The following is a 19225-nucleotide window of genomic DNA, read 5'->3' on the forward strand; positions in this document are numbered from 1 at the left end:
TATGAACTCCTTTATGTGTTTATTTTTTTCAAAACCCCCGAAAACAGGGAAGAGGGTTTATCCTCTTTTCCCACGTTTCCTCTCTCTCCACTAATCTTTATCATATTTATTTTATTTTATTTATTTATTATTATTAATATTAATCATATATTATAAAAAAAAATTAATAGAAATAGCTAGGTGTTACACTAGGTGAAAATAAGACTTTTTTGACTGGTAGACCCTGTCAAAAAACACTGTTTTTGACTGACATTGCCTGTCTCAAGGCCCGTCAAAAAAATCATAGTCGTTTTTTTTCTTGACGGTTAGTTACCGTCAATAATTTTAAATTTATTTGACGGGTGGTCAACGTCAATAATAAATAGAATTGTTGACGGTCCATAACCGTCAAAGTTTGCTATTTCACTAGTCAAATTTATCCAATTTTAATGGAATTTGGGATGCAAATTTGAAAATTATTGACGGTTTGCTACGTCAATTTTTTGTATACATAAATTTTCTTGACGGTCTATATCTGTCATTTTTCTGAGCATTAATGTTTTTTTTAAAAGAAATTCTTATAATCAAAATTTCATAAAAATTAAACTATCCAACTCAAATCAACATTCTACCAAAATACAATAGATTCTTTCATCAAAACACCAAAATATTATAACAAAGTACATTACATGAGTTTTAGTATACTCCATATACAACCATACATCTTCATGTGTATGCAAAACCAACTAGGTTGCACAAAAAAAAGCGAAACTACTAAAATGCACAAAAAAAAGTTCACCAACTCACATCAAATTGGCTCCACAAAAGGTATGGGCCATGTAATTGTATCTCCAATTGAAATGTCGCCAAATGTTCCTTCCCCAACATATAACTCAGTTGTGTAGTCAAAGATATCGTCAATTGTTATGTTATATGAGTCGGCAGATGGTACATCATTAGACACGGTTCCAAGTGCAACGGTTTTTTTCTTGAAGTTCTTCAAAAGGCATCGTGTGGATTGTTGAACATGTGACACTTCATCAAAAACACGTGATTGTCTTCTTACCTACAGGACAACATCACAATTATAAATGAATACAAGATATACAAGTTCAACTCTCAATAAAAACACAACAATATTTAAATTTAAATAATTAATTTAAATTGGCCTATTAGCTCAGTTGGTTAGAGCAACATCCATTCTCTCTCTACCAAACGGATGCTCTGACCGGGTCTTTGTTTATCGAGTATTGTTTCCCAAAACGCCTCATAACCTCTTATAGAAGTACAAACCCATCTGACAAATATTAATTATTATAATAATTGAAAACAAGTATTAAGACATGCAACATGTTAAATTGTCATCTCCTGTACATTACTCAGGTAGACTTGGTGGATAAATTGTGTTTTGAGATATCAAGCGATCCCCGCATAAGAACTTCGGTTTTAACACTTGGCACAGGTATCTAACTTATTTTATTTCAAATGATTTTTTTAGGTAGCAATCTAGTAGAAAGAAAGTATGGTCTTTAGGTCACTACTAAAAAAAATGACTTGTGATGACGGCTTTTAGCCGTCATGAAACAGGTTTAATGACATTTTTTCATTTAAAAAACAACTGTCATTATAGAGCCCGTCATAAAAGTTAACAAAAAACGTCATAAAGATGATGACGGTTCTGGAGAAGCTGACATAAAAGCTCAAACTTAATATGACAAAAATTCATTTATAAACGTCATAACTGGATCCTTTTGCATGACATGTTTTACTTAACCGTCATAGTTTATTAGAAAAAGTGTCAAGAACTAAACCTTCATTTAAGACTGTTTTTATTTAAGCGTCACTCTGAGAAACAAAAGCGTCAAGAAATTAACACTAAAAACTGTCAAGAATTGGTATGCCACACGACAGTTCTTTGGAATCCGTCATAACTCCCCTTTTTTTTATTTTTTTTTTCCTGTAAATTTGAAAATTCCTGTAAATTTGAAATTTTTGTAAACCAATACATTCAGACACCACCAATACATTTAGACACCTGACAGCTAGAGTCCATTACAGAAACAAGAATCATACTTTTATTACCAACATAAATCATTCCAAGAATTTGTTCATATTACATGATTTATCCACGGAGAAAAAAATTAAATAACTTAAGCACTTTATTCAAAATCAAGCAAGTCTCATAATCCAACAACAATGCAATTTACATAACCCATCCAACAAATTGCTAATCAACTAATCCATCTCAAACAAACTTAATTAAGCTACCTTATCTCACTTATAACCTAAAAAACAATATGAAGAAGAATGTGTTAGTTTGTTTAATAAGTAAACTAAAAATATAATCATATAACGACTTCTACACAGTATTAAAAAAAATACACAAACAATGTGTTAGCAAACTAAGTCAATAACTACTAAACGAAAGAGATACAATCAACTATGACAGAGAATCATATTGGTTAAGCCCGAAATAACATACGTACACCACTGTAGGATATATCTTATCTGTATATATATCTACCACAAGTACACAAATAACCATTTAGCTAATAGGCAAATGAAAGAACATAAGAAGTTAGACCTAAATTCGAAATGTATGGTGGAAAAACTTCAGACTAAAGCTTCCTATACAACCCCCAAATACCTATCAAACATAAAAGATATATAAATGGTACACATACCTATGCCGAGATAAATTTCTCGATGTACTTGATAAACTCCAAACGAATTTCAATAAGGTCTGCGCTTGTATATGTCCTAGTGTTAGCCAACTCCATTAGCTACATAAGTCAACAAAGAAATTACAATCATCTCTGTTCTTTTTATATACTTGCAATTAGTATGATAAATAACAGTTCTTGGGATACCAATTGTAGGTATCCATTCGGTTCTTGGGGAAATGAGAAAAAACTCTGCCTCCTGTTGCTTTCAAGTGCTTATCAATCATTTCCTTTGTATTACATACCCTTAGCACAGGGCGGTCGCTGAAAAATACTTCAGTATGCACCTGAAATGAGCAAATCAATTCTACCGAAACGAACAATAATAAAGAAAACACGATTTTCAACATTTCTATATAAAATACTATTATACTCTAGCCAAAATTTCAAAATTAAATGAAGCATGAGTCATGGATCATGCCATCACGGAAAATCCACTGTGACCTGGAAGGAGTACATGGACAGCAAGGGTCACTGTTAGAACAACGATAAAAAAACATTATAAAAACGAAATTGTTATGAGCTAAATGTGTCCACAAGGTTATATAGTTCACTCTTAGAACAACATAAAACAACATCATAATACAATATTGTTATGAGCTACCGTGGTGCACGAGGTGACCACGCAACTCAGGCGTGCATCTAACGCTGGAAGAAATTCGGCCAAAAAAGAGCGCAGAAAAGACTAAGCAAAGCATCATCGGGGCCCGATCTCCAATCTTCTTCCAATCCACTTCCGCCTTTGGGAATCAATAGATCACAAAGTGGTGGCCAACTCTCGAGCTTCAAGCAAAGGAAATTGAAAACGATCGATGCACAAGCGTTTGAATGACACGAGCGAATAGTGTGCCCTCACCGAGGAAAGCTCTTCGGGATGTGGCCATGGAAAAAGATGCGGCCGATTCTTGCGACGGGAGGATTTCTCCCAGCCTTTGGATGGTCAAGAAGAGATTGAAGGAGGCGTAAGAGGAACAAGATGCAACCGAGGAAGATGTTTGCAGCTTTGAGAGCGTAATTAAATTCTTTACAAAGAACAAGCAATAATGAATCCACTTGTCTCTTCTATGGGTATCTCACAAGATCATTTCCAAAGCATGGAAAAAGAGTTGGCCAATTTGAACTCGAGTTGCGACAAGTGAAGCTACTAAAGAACAGAGGGAACGAATATTAGCAGAGGAGCAATCTAGGAATTCGTTGCTTATTGTTGAAAAGCAAGAGTTGGAAGAAAAAGACTTGCGCTTTTATCAAAAAGACCTCGAAGCTATGGATGAAGTCGCTAACAAGGAACTTTCAAAGGAAGACAAGGATAGATTTGAGAAACAATTGCATGATATGGCAATCATGGTTGAGAGACGAAAAATAGTCGCCGAAACTTCGATGGAGATCGACTCACAATCTTCGGAGATAGAGAGGCTTTTGAGGAAAAATTATAATATCTCGGCCTCTTATGAAGAAGCAACCGCCGCAGTGGTGGTACAATGGCGTAACCAGGTCAAAGACCGCCTTAGGTAGAATGAAGAACTCCGTGGTTTCTTGGATAAATCAAGAACCTAAAAGACTAGCATACTACCTATGGGTAACGAAAGGTCCGTCAAGATTTTTAAGCCGAGAAAGATCATGGAAATGTTGCAGGTGCTAAAGTTTACACAGATGAATATTTGTTACTTGAGGGGCAACTTGCAAAAGAACAAAAGTAGAGCAGAGGAACTTTCTGCTGAGGTCATGAAGCTTTCTGCACAACTCCAACACGATGTTCAAGCATATAATGGCCTTGCACGCATGTATAAACCTGTATTTCGAAACATTGAGAGCAGCCTCATGAAAATGAAGCAGGATGGCTCTGTAACAGTCCAGTGAATGGTGATAAATTATACTGGTTTTGACTTCTAGATTTGTCATCCAGGGGATCTCCACACTGATTACAGAATTACTTGTAGAACATGTTTTACCTGTAGGATTTTTGTTTTCTTTTGATCATATCTTGAACTAAAAAAAGTAAAAGTGTTATGTCTGTAAGTACAACTTTACCTGTTTTAAATCATAGTCAAATTCCTTTCCTTGCCTTGCGAAAAGCATTTTCCCGATACGACCTGCCCCATCCTAGAATTGAGTAAAACATTTCGCACAAGCTTAATTATGTAAAAGGGAACCCACAGCTTAAAAATATGAATCCTGAACATAAGAACAAACTCAATTTTTTCTTTAAAAAAAAAGAAAGAAAAAAAGGAAAAAAGCAGTAGATGCATCTCTGCGAGATCAAACATTGTAGCAACACCAACTAACGATACTAATGCCACATCTCTCTCACTGATCCAGTATATAGGAGGAATGAAGAGAGACGTTGTTTGGGTGTTTTGTCTTCAAATGGGATTCATCGTAGGGCGTGCTAGGAAGCTACAAGATCTCGTAGATTTCCACGAGAGATTGATAGAAATCTTCAAGAGATAAGACTAAGAGTACAAAATTTCTACTACAATGAAAAAAACCACCATCCGACCGACAAATACTTTAATGGATTTAGTTTAGGAGGATTGAAGCTTCCAATCAAACATTGCATAAACAAAACTTTAAGAATAAGTCTGTTAAGAGCGAGAGAATAGTGTAATGGCGGTGAGAGAGAGAGAGGGAGAAAACATAATACTGTTGCATTTTTTCAGATGATTTGAACCTCAGACTGAGGTTCTCATTGAAAACAAAAAATTCGAATGCAATAAAAAGTATTTCTACAAATAATTTAAACAAGAAAAAATAAATAAACAAAAAAAAATACTTACTTTTAGATTTCAGAAAACTTTGTTGTAGTAGTAATCAGACTGATCCCTTCTCAAACAAGTTTAAAGCAAAATGAAGAAGTGAGTGTCGCGAGAAACCAACGAGACTAAGAAAAAAAAAAAGCGTATAGCTTAGGGTTTGCAATGGAAGGGGAAGAAAGATAAATAGGCGTAACCCTAACATCAATCCCTTAATATCCGGTGAGAGGGAAAAACAATTGAGGTGAGCGGGAGAATTTTCATTGGAGAGGGGAACTTGGATTTCTCTATTGCGGTTTCCATAAGTGAGGACTGAGGAGTTTATTGACCGGTTCAATTCTTAGTGAGGAGTTTATTATTTTGGTATTCTTTTTTTTTTTTTGTAAAGTTGTTGACGGTTTTATTGAAAGCCAAAATGGTACAGCATAGCTAGTGCCCAAAAAATTGTGAGAACGTTGACGGTTTATTCTATTGCTAATTTGACTATTTTAGGAAACACCACCATATTTTCTTGACGCTTATGTTATACACGACATAATGTTGCAACAGTCGTTATAAAATTATTATATTTTTTTGACGTTTGTGTCATACACGACATAATGTTACAACAGCCGTCATAAATTTATTATATTTTCTTGACGTTTGTGTCATACACGACATAATGTTGTACTAACCGTCATAAATTTATTATATTTTCTTGACGCTTGTGTCATACACGACATAAAATTGTAATAGCCGTCATAAAAATATTACTAAAACACCTATCTTGACGGTTTTTAACAAAGCCGTCAAGATAGATAAAAAACAAGCGTCATAATATGTCACTTTTTTAGTAGTGGGTGTTTGGCATATTTTTGAGTAATGAATTTTTTACAGGTAAAGACGCATGTGATATTACTGCTGCTGGCCCCAAACTACTTCAGAAGTTGCAGCAGTGCTATTCCAACTAACATTGCAATGGTTAAATATAGGATAGAAGTTTAACTAACTAATACTTAAACTGTTATCAGAAAGTAGAAACATTAGCAATTTTTAGCAGTTTACATGCCTATTGTCGTCAGCATAGTAAATATCTTTGTACCATCAGGAACAATGAAAACAGATTGGTTGAACTTTAGAAATAATGTCAGGAACTCACTTGGTATCAACGCTCTGTTTGAAACCAACATCCAAGACTTGACCTTTCACGGAGTTTCCATGTATTTTAAGTGGTGTTTACGCGGGCTAACTTAAAGTTCTTAAGTTGTTGCCTACCCTCGCTGGTGGACTAGTTTAGTTAGAGGATGGGACGATAGAGCTCAAATCATTCGAATACCGTTCGTGACCTGACCCAGAGCCACTAGGATCAGTTCCTTTTATTTTCCGGTTATTTCATAAGATGATAAAAAAATAGCCATACTTGGTTGGAGAGGGGTTGCAGCTCGATATTGAATCCTTCAGCCCCCTTTTGGGTTCAGACAAGCAATAAAGAAGAAACTTGACTTACTTTATCTTCAAAGATGGAATTGAACACAAGGAAGAGAGATTCAAACCTTTATAGATAAGGGCCTCGTTTTTCGGAGCAGTCCAAGGGGTTGGTTCACTTTTGGGCATGCTAGGTTTGCGTTGCTCTTCTTTTTCGGAGACATTAGGCATGGCACCAATTTGTTGTTACCCTCTGGCTTCTTAGTGGTGACAGGCAGGAAGCACGGCTGGTCACCGAACATGCCCATGGAGTTCATGAAGGGCATGGGTACAGCAATTCTGAATCATATCTCGTTCGTGATTGAAATTCCTATTTTTCAGATTACAGATATGATTCCTCCACTTCTTGAGATGGTAGTTTCATAAGGAGGGATGCAGCCTGTCTATGAGCTAGAAGGCTGACAGAACAGGAACCAGGGTTTCGTGTGAAGAGTCTTCACACTCCAGCCTTCACACGTCCCTCTTGGCCTTACTTAGGTTCGGCCAGTACTCGTGTGAATTTACCGATTCAACAAATGACATTCTATTTAAGACATTGCAACCAATAATTGTTGATTTGGAAGGCCTGACCCTGCAGCTTGTTCATTACAAGACAGTTTCTCGTAATTTTTTTCTCTTCCAATATCAATATAAAAATGATTAATGTCACCTGAACTTAAGAGGCGGTAACGATCATATAGGCCACCTGTTGGCCCACTTAAGTAACCCCCTGATGGATCGGACAGGTATCTAGGATTTTAATCAGGCGGGCAGGCTCTCGTCCAATCTCGAGGTTTGCATACCATAGGCAGGTTGAGCTTGATCGGTAGTAATGAAATATCAAAGTTGCAGACTGCGTAGAGATGGCTTGGAAGAAAATAAGATCCTTTCTTCTTCTTCACTCGAACAGTACCGCTCAAATCAGTCATTAAACTGATCAATTTCCTTTCCTCCATGAATTGAACTAAGCCGGAACCGAAGGGATACATCATCACCAATTTTGATCTTTTCCTATCCTTACCAGACTTCTTCACTTTGAAATCCTTCGTGGTACTAGAAAACGGTTTATTACACCTGCCGCTTTTAAATAATGAAGCTTGGTGACGGACACTAGACTCTAGTTGTTCAACCAAAGAAAGCAATTGCTCGGGCGAGATAGTAAGCATGGTCAATGGCCATACATTTCACTCATAGCTGCAGGTTGGTTGCTTCCTGACTACACATAATGAAACGGAAGTTCGGGATGAGCTACGATAAGCAAGACTCCTCTATAAGGGAAGGGGGTTCCAAACCAGCGAAAGTGGTGGAGGCGAAAGCCCTTGTTACTTGTTCCGTACCGTCAGGGGCAGATGCTGCTATTCCAGCTGGCTACTTAAGAAAGCCTCGTGGTCATATTTTTTATACCTTTCACAACTACCTAGATACTTCTTTAAAAAAGCCTCTTGCTCAAGTCAACGTCAGAGTGTAATCTTAAACTTTCTTTAAAAAAAAAAAATCGTAACTGAAAAAAGAATTTCTCCAGTGTATTGGGCTGCTGTGTTCTGTCATTCTATTGAAACCTAACAGTTACACAGGTAAAGACGCAGGTGCTGGATACGCACAAAGGGTTAGCCTATGTGCACAAGTGGAGGAGCAGTATCTATGCAAATATCTATAGAATAAGGCAACATCGAAAAAAAATGGACAGATCTCAAATTCAATGCTGTCCAACTCCATTATTCTCTTTTTTTCCCTAGGTGCCAACTCAATTAAAAAGGCCTTCCAAATACCTGTGCTATAGTAAAAAAATCCACAAATGTTGTTGACTATCCTGCTCAAAATCTTCCCTAACCAAGATAGACAACCAAAGGTGACCACCAATATGATGAGATCCTTAGCAGAATCAAGAACTACCTAACGAAAGCTTTAAAAGGACAACCAAATCGCCACATGAGCAGCGGACTCTTGCTTCAATGCAAAGCAGCAAGCAGTGAGTATATTTAAACCATTGAAGTGCAAAGTTTCATAATGTATGTTTTCACAATCAAACCATAAAATGATTAAGTGAAATCCAATCGCTCTATGACTAAGGCCTAGTCCTCTGTGTATTAGACAGTTTTCCAATTCCTTGACCATAAGTTTAGTTCTTCAGAGGAGAAAGAACTTACTAGAAAACTAAACGACTAACTATCACCTAAGGTATAAATTAAAATGAAAACTGAAGATGCCCAAAAGTAGGAGTATGCCCCAAATTGATGAAGTCGATCCCTAAATCATTCACTACTTGCTATCTAAGATAATAATGTGGCCTACCTGATAGAACTTAGTCGGGCCTTCATTGATTTTCAAAAAACAAGTATATTACTACTGAATCCACTGCCATGAGAATCTAAAGAAGATCTCTCTAAGTGCTATTTCAAGGGACATGTGAACTGAAAGAAATAATAGGATTTTTAGAAAATTGTTTGACTACTTTAGTGAAGTGGGCTTCAATATCAATCTAAAACGAATTGCACTAAGGTAATATAGTTGAGCTGTAAAGACCGTCGTGCTGATAACACGAAGGTTAATTCATGCAAACTAATTCATAGTGTCAGGACAAGATGATTATAGAGTCTGGTGGCAGGTCTGAGAGGGCAATTCACGGTGATATTTACTGTTTTTATACTAACAATGCTAGGTTTTCAAGAACTAGCAGTACTGAGAGCTCACGCTAAGTTTCGGTTGATAATCAGAAATTTATCGTTTGCTCGAGCCTTTAAGCTCTCTTATAGTCACTTTTGGTACATTTTAATCTCTTTTCACTAGTTTTTGCGTGTTAGATCATTTTCCGACAAACACCACCTATAATCAGAAACATATTAAACTAGCTTTAAAGCCTACTGTGATAGGAAACATTTAAACTACAAAATGCTACAGAACAGACAATGGGAGAAGTAGGCTCTGCAGCCTCTGCTCATAGTAACTAAAACAGGTGAGATAAAAAAAAATCCCAGGGTAACGGTTATGAATATACAGAGAGGTTGCACTGGTTTAGGTAGCTAAGTATCCAACAAAGTGAGCCGGTAAGCAAGTACAATTGTTCATGCATGATGCATCACAGTAAGAAACTAGTACTCTAGTAGTTTACCAAAAAAAAATTAAAGAAACTAGTAAAGTCTGAGAGGGCAGTAGATTCAAAAGTGGAAGAAGTTTTAACTGTTCAACAAGGTTGTTCTACTGCTGCAAAAGAAATGACTCAGACGATCGTAATTGGGGACGAGCAGAACCTGAAACTAGCAACATCAAGTTCATCGGGTGAGAAGAAAGCACCAGGTTCATCAGAAGTCGAGGAAGTTATAGCGGTCAAGCAAGGTTGTGCTGCTGCCACCAAGGGAATGATTCCGATAACTATTGGGAATGAGGTGAACCTTCCAGGAGTAACACAAGAACTCAATAAGGTTTCGAACCTGACTAACCAGGGAGTGCAAACTCAAGTGGCCACACCACAGGTACTCAAGGAAGATAAAGGCAGTGTTGAAGTAGAAGCTGCTGGACACACAGAGCACGAGAACTTCGGACCATTCCTATATGGGTGGTCATGAAAGGGTTGCCAATGGAGATGTGGAATAAAGAGGGTTTTAGCCAAGTTGGCAGTGCAATAGGAGTGCCTATTTTCACTGATAGACTAACTGAGAACATGTCTAGAACAGCCTACGCACGAGTGTGTGTAGAAATTGATGCCAAGTGCACATACCCTGAAGCTATACCGGTTATACTAGATCAAAGAAGGGCTTATAAAGTAGCTTTTGAATATAACTAACTGGAAACCACCGCGCTGCCTCAAATGTGAAGTATTTGGACATATTGACCAAAGTTGTCATAAGAAAAAGCAATTCGGTCGAGTTGAGTCGAACAAAGTGTGGTTACAAAAGACACAAGTTGAGAAAGAAGAAGAAGGCAAGGCAAAATCACAGGAGAGGATGAAACTTAAAGAAGTAATGGTAGACACTCAAGAACTGGTGGAAGTTAACAATATTAAGGAGAGTGATGGATGGGAAACACCAAACAAGAAACACAGCTGCAGGGCTCGAGTTATCAAGCGGAAGGGTGCTCTCGTTCCAATGAGCAAAAGGAGGATGGAAGTAACATAGGCCTAATTATAGAAGAAAATGACAAAACGTCAGAGAGAGAGATGGGCAAGAATTTACCTACCCGCACACCAGCAGAGAATCCAGCGGCGATTATAAACAAGGATGAGGAAAAAGATGTCTTGAACAAGGATGTGAAGAAACCAATCTCATTGCAGCAGGGAACCAATAGAATTAAACCTATTGTATGCAGTAATGAGAATGGATGTTGGGTGGATGGGTAGCAACCATTCGCAATAAACTAGCACGATATATATTACTACATGTATAAAGAAATGTTGCATTAAGTCAGCTTTCATTACCTGTGGAGAAGTATTTTCAAACTCTGGTGCATAACCCTCTAACTTTTCCTCAAGAATTTTACGTGCCCTCGTCTCTTCATCAAGACGTTGCATCACTAGTTTGACATTTTCATCTGTAATTTCATGTTTTCTCTTTTCTTCTTCAACAATTTTGATGTAAGGAGCGGAGGCATGTACAACAGTCTTTGTAACACCAGTTCCTAGTCCTCGAACGCGACCCGTGCCATCACGACCAATGACCTAACCATAAGACAAAATGATTACATTCAACAAAGGACGACATTTAACACATACATCAACTGGATACATCAACTGAAAAGTTTTAGAGTATACTAGATAGATGCCTGCTCTAACATGACCATTATCTAAATATATATACCTTTGCCACAGGATCATTATCCAAATCTTTCTCTCCCAAGTAGGGGTCAAGGCTCACAAGCCGCTTGATTTCATCCTAGAAACAAAATTTATAGTCATATACACAAATTTTTCCACCATGCAATTAAGAGCTAAAGTTAAAGAACAATAAAAGAATAAGAATTCCAATTACAAGACTTGGTCTCAATTCAAGAAAAGGACATGATCCGTCCTTACTTGTATGTGTGGCCACAAACACATGCGTTCTTGTGACCGTACCATCTGGGCTTTCCTTAATCTAAAAACAAAACAAACTCTTAAGCATATAACAATATTCTGGTAAATCCAAAAGTTGTTAGTAACAATAGAAAATACCAGTTCCTCTTCGATTCTAGCACATCCAAGTCTACCAGATGTGTGTGGCAACTTCATGTGCTCCCTAGATAATTTGCCCTTTTCTCGCTTAATTTTCTCTTCATCAGTCGAGCAAATTTCTATAAAGCTTTCCCAATCTTATTTTTTTGTACGCTTTGGTATGTTTTCCATACGCTCAGAATTGGTTGAATATCGATCATAAACCTTGCGAAGTCTGTGTTTCCAATTTTTCCAAGATATGTTGGCTTTTAGCAAAACACCAACTCGACGAGTAGGTGAAAGATCATAAACATCCTTCAATATAAAACAGGAAAAGATAAAAATAGCTTAAAACTTGTTAACAAAAGAGAGGACTAAACTCTTGAAATTAGGCAAAAACAGATAGAACTGCTCTTCTCAGCTTCAAAGCCAAAATCCTAAAAGACACAACATGTGTTCTCTCGTTATGGGCTGGCAGTGATTGTTGTGCAGGAGATTGGGAGGGCATTCAGTGTAATCCCAAGACAGGGAGAATAGTAGCGTTCAGATTACAAGTACCCTCGATAGGAGCAAAGGTTCCCTTTACATGAAGGGCACATTGTCACCTTGAGGTGAACTTCAGTTCCTGGAGGCATTAGTCATAAGTGGAATGAAACAAATTGGAGGAAGCATTCTTGACTAATAAGGCATTATGTGTTTCGCAATTATAAGGATCAGTGGGGGGGTGGGAGCAAAAGACTACGCGAACGACACAGGTGAGGTTATAGCAGCCAACAATGGCTCGTCAGTTGAACTGCGAGCAATGGCACATGGTATGGGCATGACATTGAGACATGGCAGCAAGGAAATTATAGTATAAACTGATTCCTTGGCAGTAGATGCATTCAACACAAAGAAGAATGTGTTTAGAAATGTACTTAGAGGGGGGGGGGGGGGGGAAGTATAATGTACTTACTGTTACTCTCTTCAAAACGTGTTTCTTGATATCATCTGGCACAGTAGGCCAGTCAGCGTAAGTAGGTGCACAATGCATTCTAGCCATTTTGCCTATAAAGGTGACAAATTGAGTAGAACCAGGACCAACAGGTAGCCCATTATAATTGAACCGAACTTGCTTATTTGGACCTAAAGATTTCAATATATTAGATTACACAACAAAGAAAAAGCAATAACAACTAAACATTTATGTAAAAAATCAATATCATAAAGTCACCTATATGTTGTTCCTCGCTTTCATGTTGTTCCTCGATTTCTTCGGAGTCACTAGGTTCAAAGTCAAGTTGATAGTCACTAGGTTGATCAGATCCGGTTTGCGACATAACTGATTCAAATCTAAATAATGAGTTCACCAAATTCTAGACATAATATAAGTAATGAATTCACTAAACGCAAACTAATTTCAAACAAGAACATCATACCATTCAAGATTAGATATATTCAAAAAGCTCGACTTACGCAAAATAGAAATAAAATGCAATATATAAGTGTCACACCAAATCAGCAGACACACCAAATCAGCAGACACAAAATAATTAAAAAAAAAAATGCAATATCCAAATCAGCAGACACACGCCAAAAAAGAGTTACAATTGTGTGCACTAATCGGATTTCGCTTTACTATCCACTAAACTTCAACACCATCAATATCACCCATTAAAGCAGATGCTAAACCATTTGAGTTTGCCATTGCTTCAAAGACTAGGGGGTCTTCATAAACATCCACATCATGGTTCAATCTCTTAGGAGCATGCAAGACGACATGCCAATTATCTCTACTAAGATCCTTGCAATAGAAAACTTGAGCGGCTTCAGAAGCAAGAATGAATGGTTCATCATCCTCATTCGTATTTCTTTGGCACCTTCTCAAATTAACATATACCAGATTTGTATCTGGATCAACAACGCATCCATTTCTTTTATCTTCAATACGCACCCAATCACAAAAGAACACTACTTGTTTAAACTTATGGTAATCTAGCTCAAGTATCTGCCTAATGATTCCATAATAAGTAGCTTCATCTTCCACTAAATTTTTGTCTTTGGCACTTGCTCTGAAATTAGAAAAAGCCTTCATTGAGACACCACTATTTTGGGTTGTTGAGTTTGCTTCTGAATCATACGTACAAAAAACATATCCATTTATTGCGTAGGAATTATATGACTTTGCAATAAAGGATGGCCCATCAGCAAGCATCTTGAATTTAGACTCTTTTTCTTTCTCAAGTTGTTTCCTTAGCCAAGGAATATACTCAATCTCCTTTTCTGATGATGCAATGACCCTACGACTTTTACCCCTAGATTTGAAGCTTTGGAGGTATGTCTCGTACTTCCTATAATTGTAAACAATGTACATTTATTATTAAAAATGTAGAGAGACATAATAAATGAAACTGAACACAGGTGGTATCTAATTTTACCTTTCCCACTCAACATTTTTACTTGACTTTCTCAAAACCCATTTGCGTGCTTGCTGGTATTGCAAACTCGGAAGCAAGTAGTCCTTCCCCTTTTTATCAATAGGGTAGCCACACTCAGTTTTATCATCCAAGGCAGCCTTTTCTTCTTGCTTATGTACTTCTCTTTTGCTTGACGGGATATATTCCATGCAATATTTCATTGCTTCATCCATAAGGTATTGTTCAGCAATACACCCTTCTGGAAATTTTGGGTTCCCTACGTACGATTTGTATGTTTTCATCATCCTGTGGTGTGTAATTAATCAATGTAAATATACACAAAAAACTAATGAATAACATAATTAGTTTCAGAAGTAACACTGACCTCTCAAATGGATACATCCAACGATATCTAACTGGTCCGCAAATTTGAGCCTCTTCCGCCAAATGCAAAACAAGGTGTGTCATGGACACAAAAAAAGATGGCGGGAAATACTTTTCAAACACACATAGTGACTCCACAACACGCTGTCCCATTTTTTCAAGTTCAGCACGACAAATAACCTTCGAACACAAGACATTAAAGAACAAAGAAAATTGTCGAATAGCTGCACGCAACGGCTTATGTTTCTTGAACGCATGCATCAACAACACTGGTAATAGGTGCTGTAACAGGATGTGATAATCATGTGACTTTAGACTCTTCAATTGAAAATCATCCAAGTTCACATTATGTTTCCAATTTGCACTATATCCGATTGGAACCTTTAATTGGTGCAAAGTTCTACAAATCAAGGACCTCTCAGAACGGGAAAGACAATAAGGAGCCTTAGCATACGATAACCTCCTATTAATTTTCACAGGCCACAACTTCTTTTTGATCTTCATAGCCTTCAGATCTTTACGTGCTGCCATACCATCCTTCGACTTACTAGTGTTCATGATTAAAGAGAAGAGATTTTCTGCAACATTTTTTTCAACGTGCATCACATCTACATTATGTGGAATAGGAAGATACTGTAGTAAATGTGAGAAGAGTATTAGTATATGCAAAATATAATTACAATACTAGTAACTAGTAGCAGGACATGCTTGAGATAAAAGACTGGTCAACTAGTCTTGCTGTAACCATTTACTTTAATATCAAAAGAGCATAATACAGAAACAAAAAGGGTGAGGCCTAAAGACGAGACTTGGCATTGCTACCCTAAAGACCTACAAGTCCGATCAACTCGCCAATGGGTGAGGCCAACACTAAGGAAATGGATATAGAGATACTACCAGAAAATCCAAAGGGAAGGTGATATTTTCTTTTTTTAGTGGCAGGAAGAAGTCTAAGGATGGTACCGGCAACAAGAAAAAGCCTAAAAACAGGAAGAAGTTCAAGGATATGGTGGCAACAAGAAGAAGTTTATGGATGTGGTCAACAATAAATTACAGTGCTCTATTACATAGAACATTAAAAAGAAAGGGTAATAAATACCTCCCAGTAATCCAGTTTAAAGAAGATGGAATCCTTCAACCAACCAGTCAACTTAATCTCGTTTGAACCCCTCTTCCTCTTTTTACCATTCACCTTACCGTATACATAAGGAATTTTGCTCATTTTCTGCTTCACTACTGAACCAACCAAACGACGAGGATGCTCTCCATGTTCTTCCTTCCTATTAAATTGGGATTTCTGTGTTCTGAAAGGATGGTTTTTGTTTTTCAGAAATTTCCTACACCCCATGTAAGAAAATTTCTTCCCATTTGTTAACCATTTCGACTCTATCCCTTCACTACAAACTGGGCAAGCGTACCTTCCTGCTGTTCTACGTCCTGAAACATGACCATATGCTGGAAGATCGTGAATAGTCCACAATAAAATTGCTCTCATGTTGAAAGTCTTCTTACTGCAAGAATCATAAGTTTCAGCCCCCTTGGACCACAAGTTTCTGAGTTCTTCAATAAGCGGCTGCAAATAAACATCAATTTCATCTCCTGGATTACTTGGAATCAATAGTGTTAACATTACAAACTCTTTGCGCATGCACAAGGATGGAGGAAGATTGTATGGGACGATCATTACAGGCCAACAACTATGAATGCTATTGTTGTTACCAAATGGATTAAATCCATCTGTTGCAAGTCCTAATCGAACATTACGTGGCTCAGCAGCGAAATCGCTCCACCGATAATTAACAGACTTCCAACAAGAAGAATCTACTGGGTGCCGCATATGACTTTGGTTTGGAACTGATTTTGCATGCCATGTCATATTTTCAGCAAGCCACGGCACACTATACATCTTCTGCAACCTTTCTGTTAAAGGAAAATATCTTAGCTTCTTCATTGGCAAAGGTTTAGCCCTTGGCTTGGATTCATCAGCTGGCTTCCATCTGCTCGCACCACATGTGGGACAACTAACTCTATTTTCATTTTCCTTCCCCCAGTATAAAATACAATCATTTGGACATGCATGGATAACCTCACACTTCATACGCAATGCCTTTATCATACTTTTAGCACTATCCGCTTTTAACGTACCAATGTACTCTTATCCGGCAGAATCCTCTTTAAGAATCCCAGTAACTGTGTGAAACTATTATTGGACCACCGATGTCTAGACTTCATCCCCAATAGCTCAATTGTCGCTGACAACTTTGAATGTTCACCTTCACATGAAGGATACAAGGGTTGTAATGCATCTTCCATCAATTTCTTGTACCGAACATCCTCATGTATATTGATTTGAATATCATCTAGCGACTTCATCTTGATTCTCATCCACCTCATCCAGACATGCATCCAAGTCATTAGGTTGACTATGCCCAAATGTATCGTTCACCATCTCCACCATTCTTGGAAGCATCTCTTCATTACCGACACAAGTTGAGGTACTAGCATTGACATTTTTTCTGGAAGAATGCTCTCCATGTTGAACCCATGATGTGTAAGAGCTTGTTATACCCTTACGAATCAAATGGTAAAAAATATCTTCAGCTGATCTCTTCTCTTGGTTACCGCAGTCAACACAAGGACAGCAGTACCAGTCAATTTTTTCCCCCAAACTATTTTGGGTAAATTTAATGAATGAACGAGCACCTTCAATGTATTCCGTAGATAACGTCGGTGCCTTCATCCATGCCTTGCTTGGCACTTTCGTAGGCATCTTTTACAACAAAAAATAAATCAATACAAATGCCACTTGCATATCAAATAAAGTGTCATACTAACTAACTAATACAACTTGCAGCACACACGCACAAATGAGTAATATTACATCACCAAGAACATACTAATTAAATTAAAATTGTGGTAGTGAAAGCCATATAATCAAAAATTTCATGAGTCGATATGCTACTAATTTTTTTTACTATGTTTATGGCACCCCCCTCACTTTCACTCTAAATTCGTAGTTCTGCCCCTATATTAGACAATCACCACACGAATAACATTTTCGACAAACCAACACCCTCACCATGTTGAACAAAACATAGTTTATAAAAAAAAATTGTTAGAATTGATAGACAACACCCTCAACACGACAAACCAACATCTTCACCAAGAAGTGCATCCAATTAAAGGATGAAAACTTTCATTACTCAGTAAAACGAATGGTGAAAACTCACAATTTTAACAACAATAATTTACTCAAATTTTTTGATAAAGCAATAAAAAGTCACAACGTTATACAATATTAATTCGCATTAACAATAGCATATCAATAACAACGATAATGATATGTGTTTCATTTCTTAAAACAAATAAGTCTTTTTAAACAAAGAAAAAAAAACACAAACCTTTAGGAGATGCAAACTAACTAAAATTCGATCAAAACTAGCTGTAGTAGTGTATATGCAAAACGATCAATTTAAAAAGTTAGAATTTTGACGCAACCCATTACAAGAATGGGAAAAAACAAGGGTTATGATTCTTAGATAACTAGATAACTAGAGTAGTAGAACGTATCTTCTCCATCAATCTCTCACTTATTGAATTAACAAGCCACAATGATGTTTGGTATTCCTCATAATTCGTCCACCAATAGCAATGGCACTAGTAAGTTTCTTGTATATTCATTATGTTTCTTTCTTAACTTGTGTTACTTTGTTTCTTGATATTGTGCATGCACGTATTAGGTTCAACTTCATAATGCCTAGTTTTATTTCTTTCTGTGTATTTTTGCATGCGTTATTTTGACAGCAGTGTTGGCGCAATCATCGCCAACTACCGGTGACATTGTTTTTCAATATCCTACTGCGCCGGCAATTAACTAATTAAGTTAATGCCATTCCAGCCAATACCTATATCATATACATAACCAAATCATACATAGAAAACGTAAAACATAAAAGAACCCTATATCATACATCTCCTCAAAAAGGTCCCTTACTAATACCAGTTTCCATGATAAAAGGGTGTACACAAATGTAAACTATGGTCTTAAATCTCTTCCTACATCTTCATTAAAATCAATTGTTCCCTAAACAAAACAAGGATTTTGCGTGCAAATATACTTTTCAACTAAAGTAAAAGTTGTTTTTTCTCCATCTCGATTCTATTTGGACCTCATTCTTCGCCTATTCCTATTGTCCTCGACTTCACTAGACAAATCCTCAATCCCATCAATCCCACCTTCCTCTCCACCAATATTAAAAATATCATTTACTTTATCATCATCCCCAATACTCCAACCCTTCATCTCTTGTGCACTCTCCCACTCCTCCCCACCACCTCCACTCTCCTTATCAATATCCCCAAACACATCTCCTTTCGTCTCATTCGTATTCCATGACTCCACATTACCTACATTTGATCTCCTACTCC

At 37.1% G+C, this 19225-nt stretch overlaps 2 protein-coding genes and 1 pseudogene across 5 annotated transcripts; all 3 read right to left on the bottom strand.

The window, feature by feature from the left end:
• Positions 1-605: 605 nt before the first annotated feature.
• Positions 606-12348, bottom strand: LOC147481937 (uncharacterized). Of its 4 annotated transcripts, XM_086578099.1 has the most exons (8): positions 12039-12348; positions 11857-11961; positions 11686-11760; positions 11307-11546; positions 4731-4802; positions 2850-2989; positions 2664-2762; positions 2032-2264 (listed from the first exon to the last, which is right to left on the bottom strand). In XM_086578099.1, the coding sequence occupies exons 1-7, from the start codon at positions 12093-12095 to the stop codon at positions 2759-2761; spliced, it is 693 nt and encodes a 230-aa protein (XP_086434225.1). In that variant the 5' UTR covers positions 12096-12348; the 3' UTR covers positions 2032-2264; positions 2664-2758. The 4 variants fall into 4 exon arrangements, with proteins under 4 accessions (XP_086434227.1, XP_086434224.1, XP_086434225.1 ...); XM_086578101.1 differs by lacking the exons at positions 2032-2264; positions 4731-4802 and adding an exon at positions 606-1045 and having other exon boundaries at positions 12039-12347; XM_086578100.1 differs by lacking the exon at positions 4731-4802 and having other exon boundaries at positions 2664-2989.
• Positions 12349-13544: 1196 nt separating this feature from the next.
• On the bottom strand, positions 13545-15355 carry LOC147481938 (uncharacterized). The gene is made up of 3 exons (XM_086579133.1): positions 14799-15355; positions 14435-14719; positions 13545-14347 (listed from the first exon to the last, which is right to left on the bottom strand). The coding sequence occupies exons 1-3, from the start codon at positions 15353-15355 to the stop codon at positions 13642-13644; spliced, it is 1548 nt and encodes a 515-aa protein (XP_086435259.1). The 3' UTR covers positions 13545-13641.
• Positions 15356-15872: 517 nt separating this feature from the next.
• Positions 15873-17567, bottom strand: LOC147481939 (uncharacterized; annotated as a pseudogene).
• Between the last annotated feature and the right edge of the window lie 1658 nt (positions 17568-19225).

This window comes from Coptis chinensis, chromosome 8 (genome assembly GCF_015680905.1).
Source record: "Coptis chinensis isolate HL-2020 chromosome 8, ASM1568090v1, whole genome shotgun sequence".
NCBI classification, from domain to species: domain Eukaryota; kingdom Viridiplantae; phylum Streptophyta; class Magnoliopsida; order Ranunculales; family Ranunculaceae; genus Coptis; species Coptis chinensis.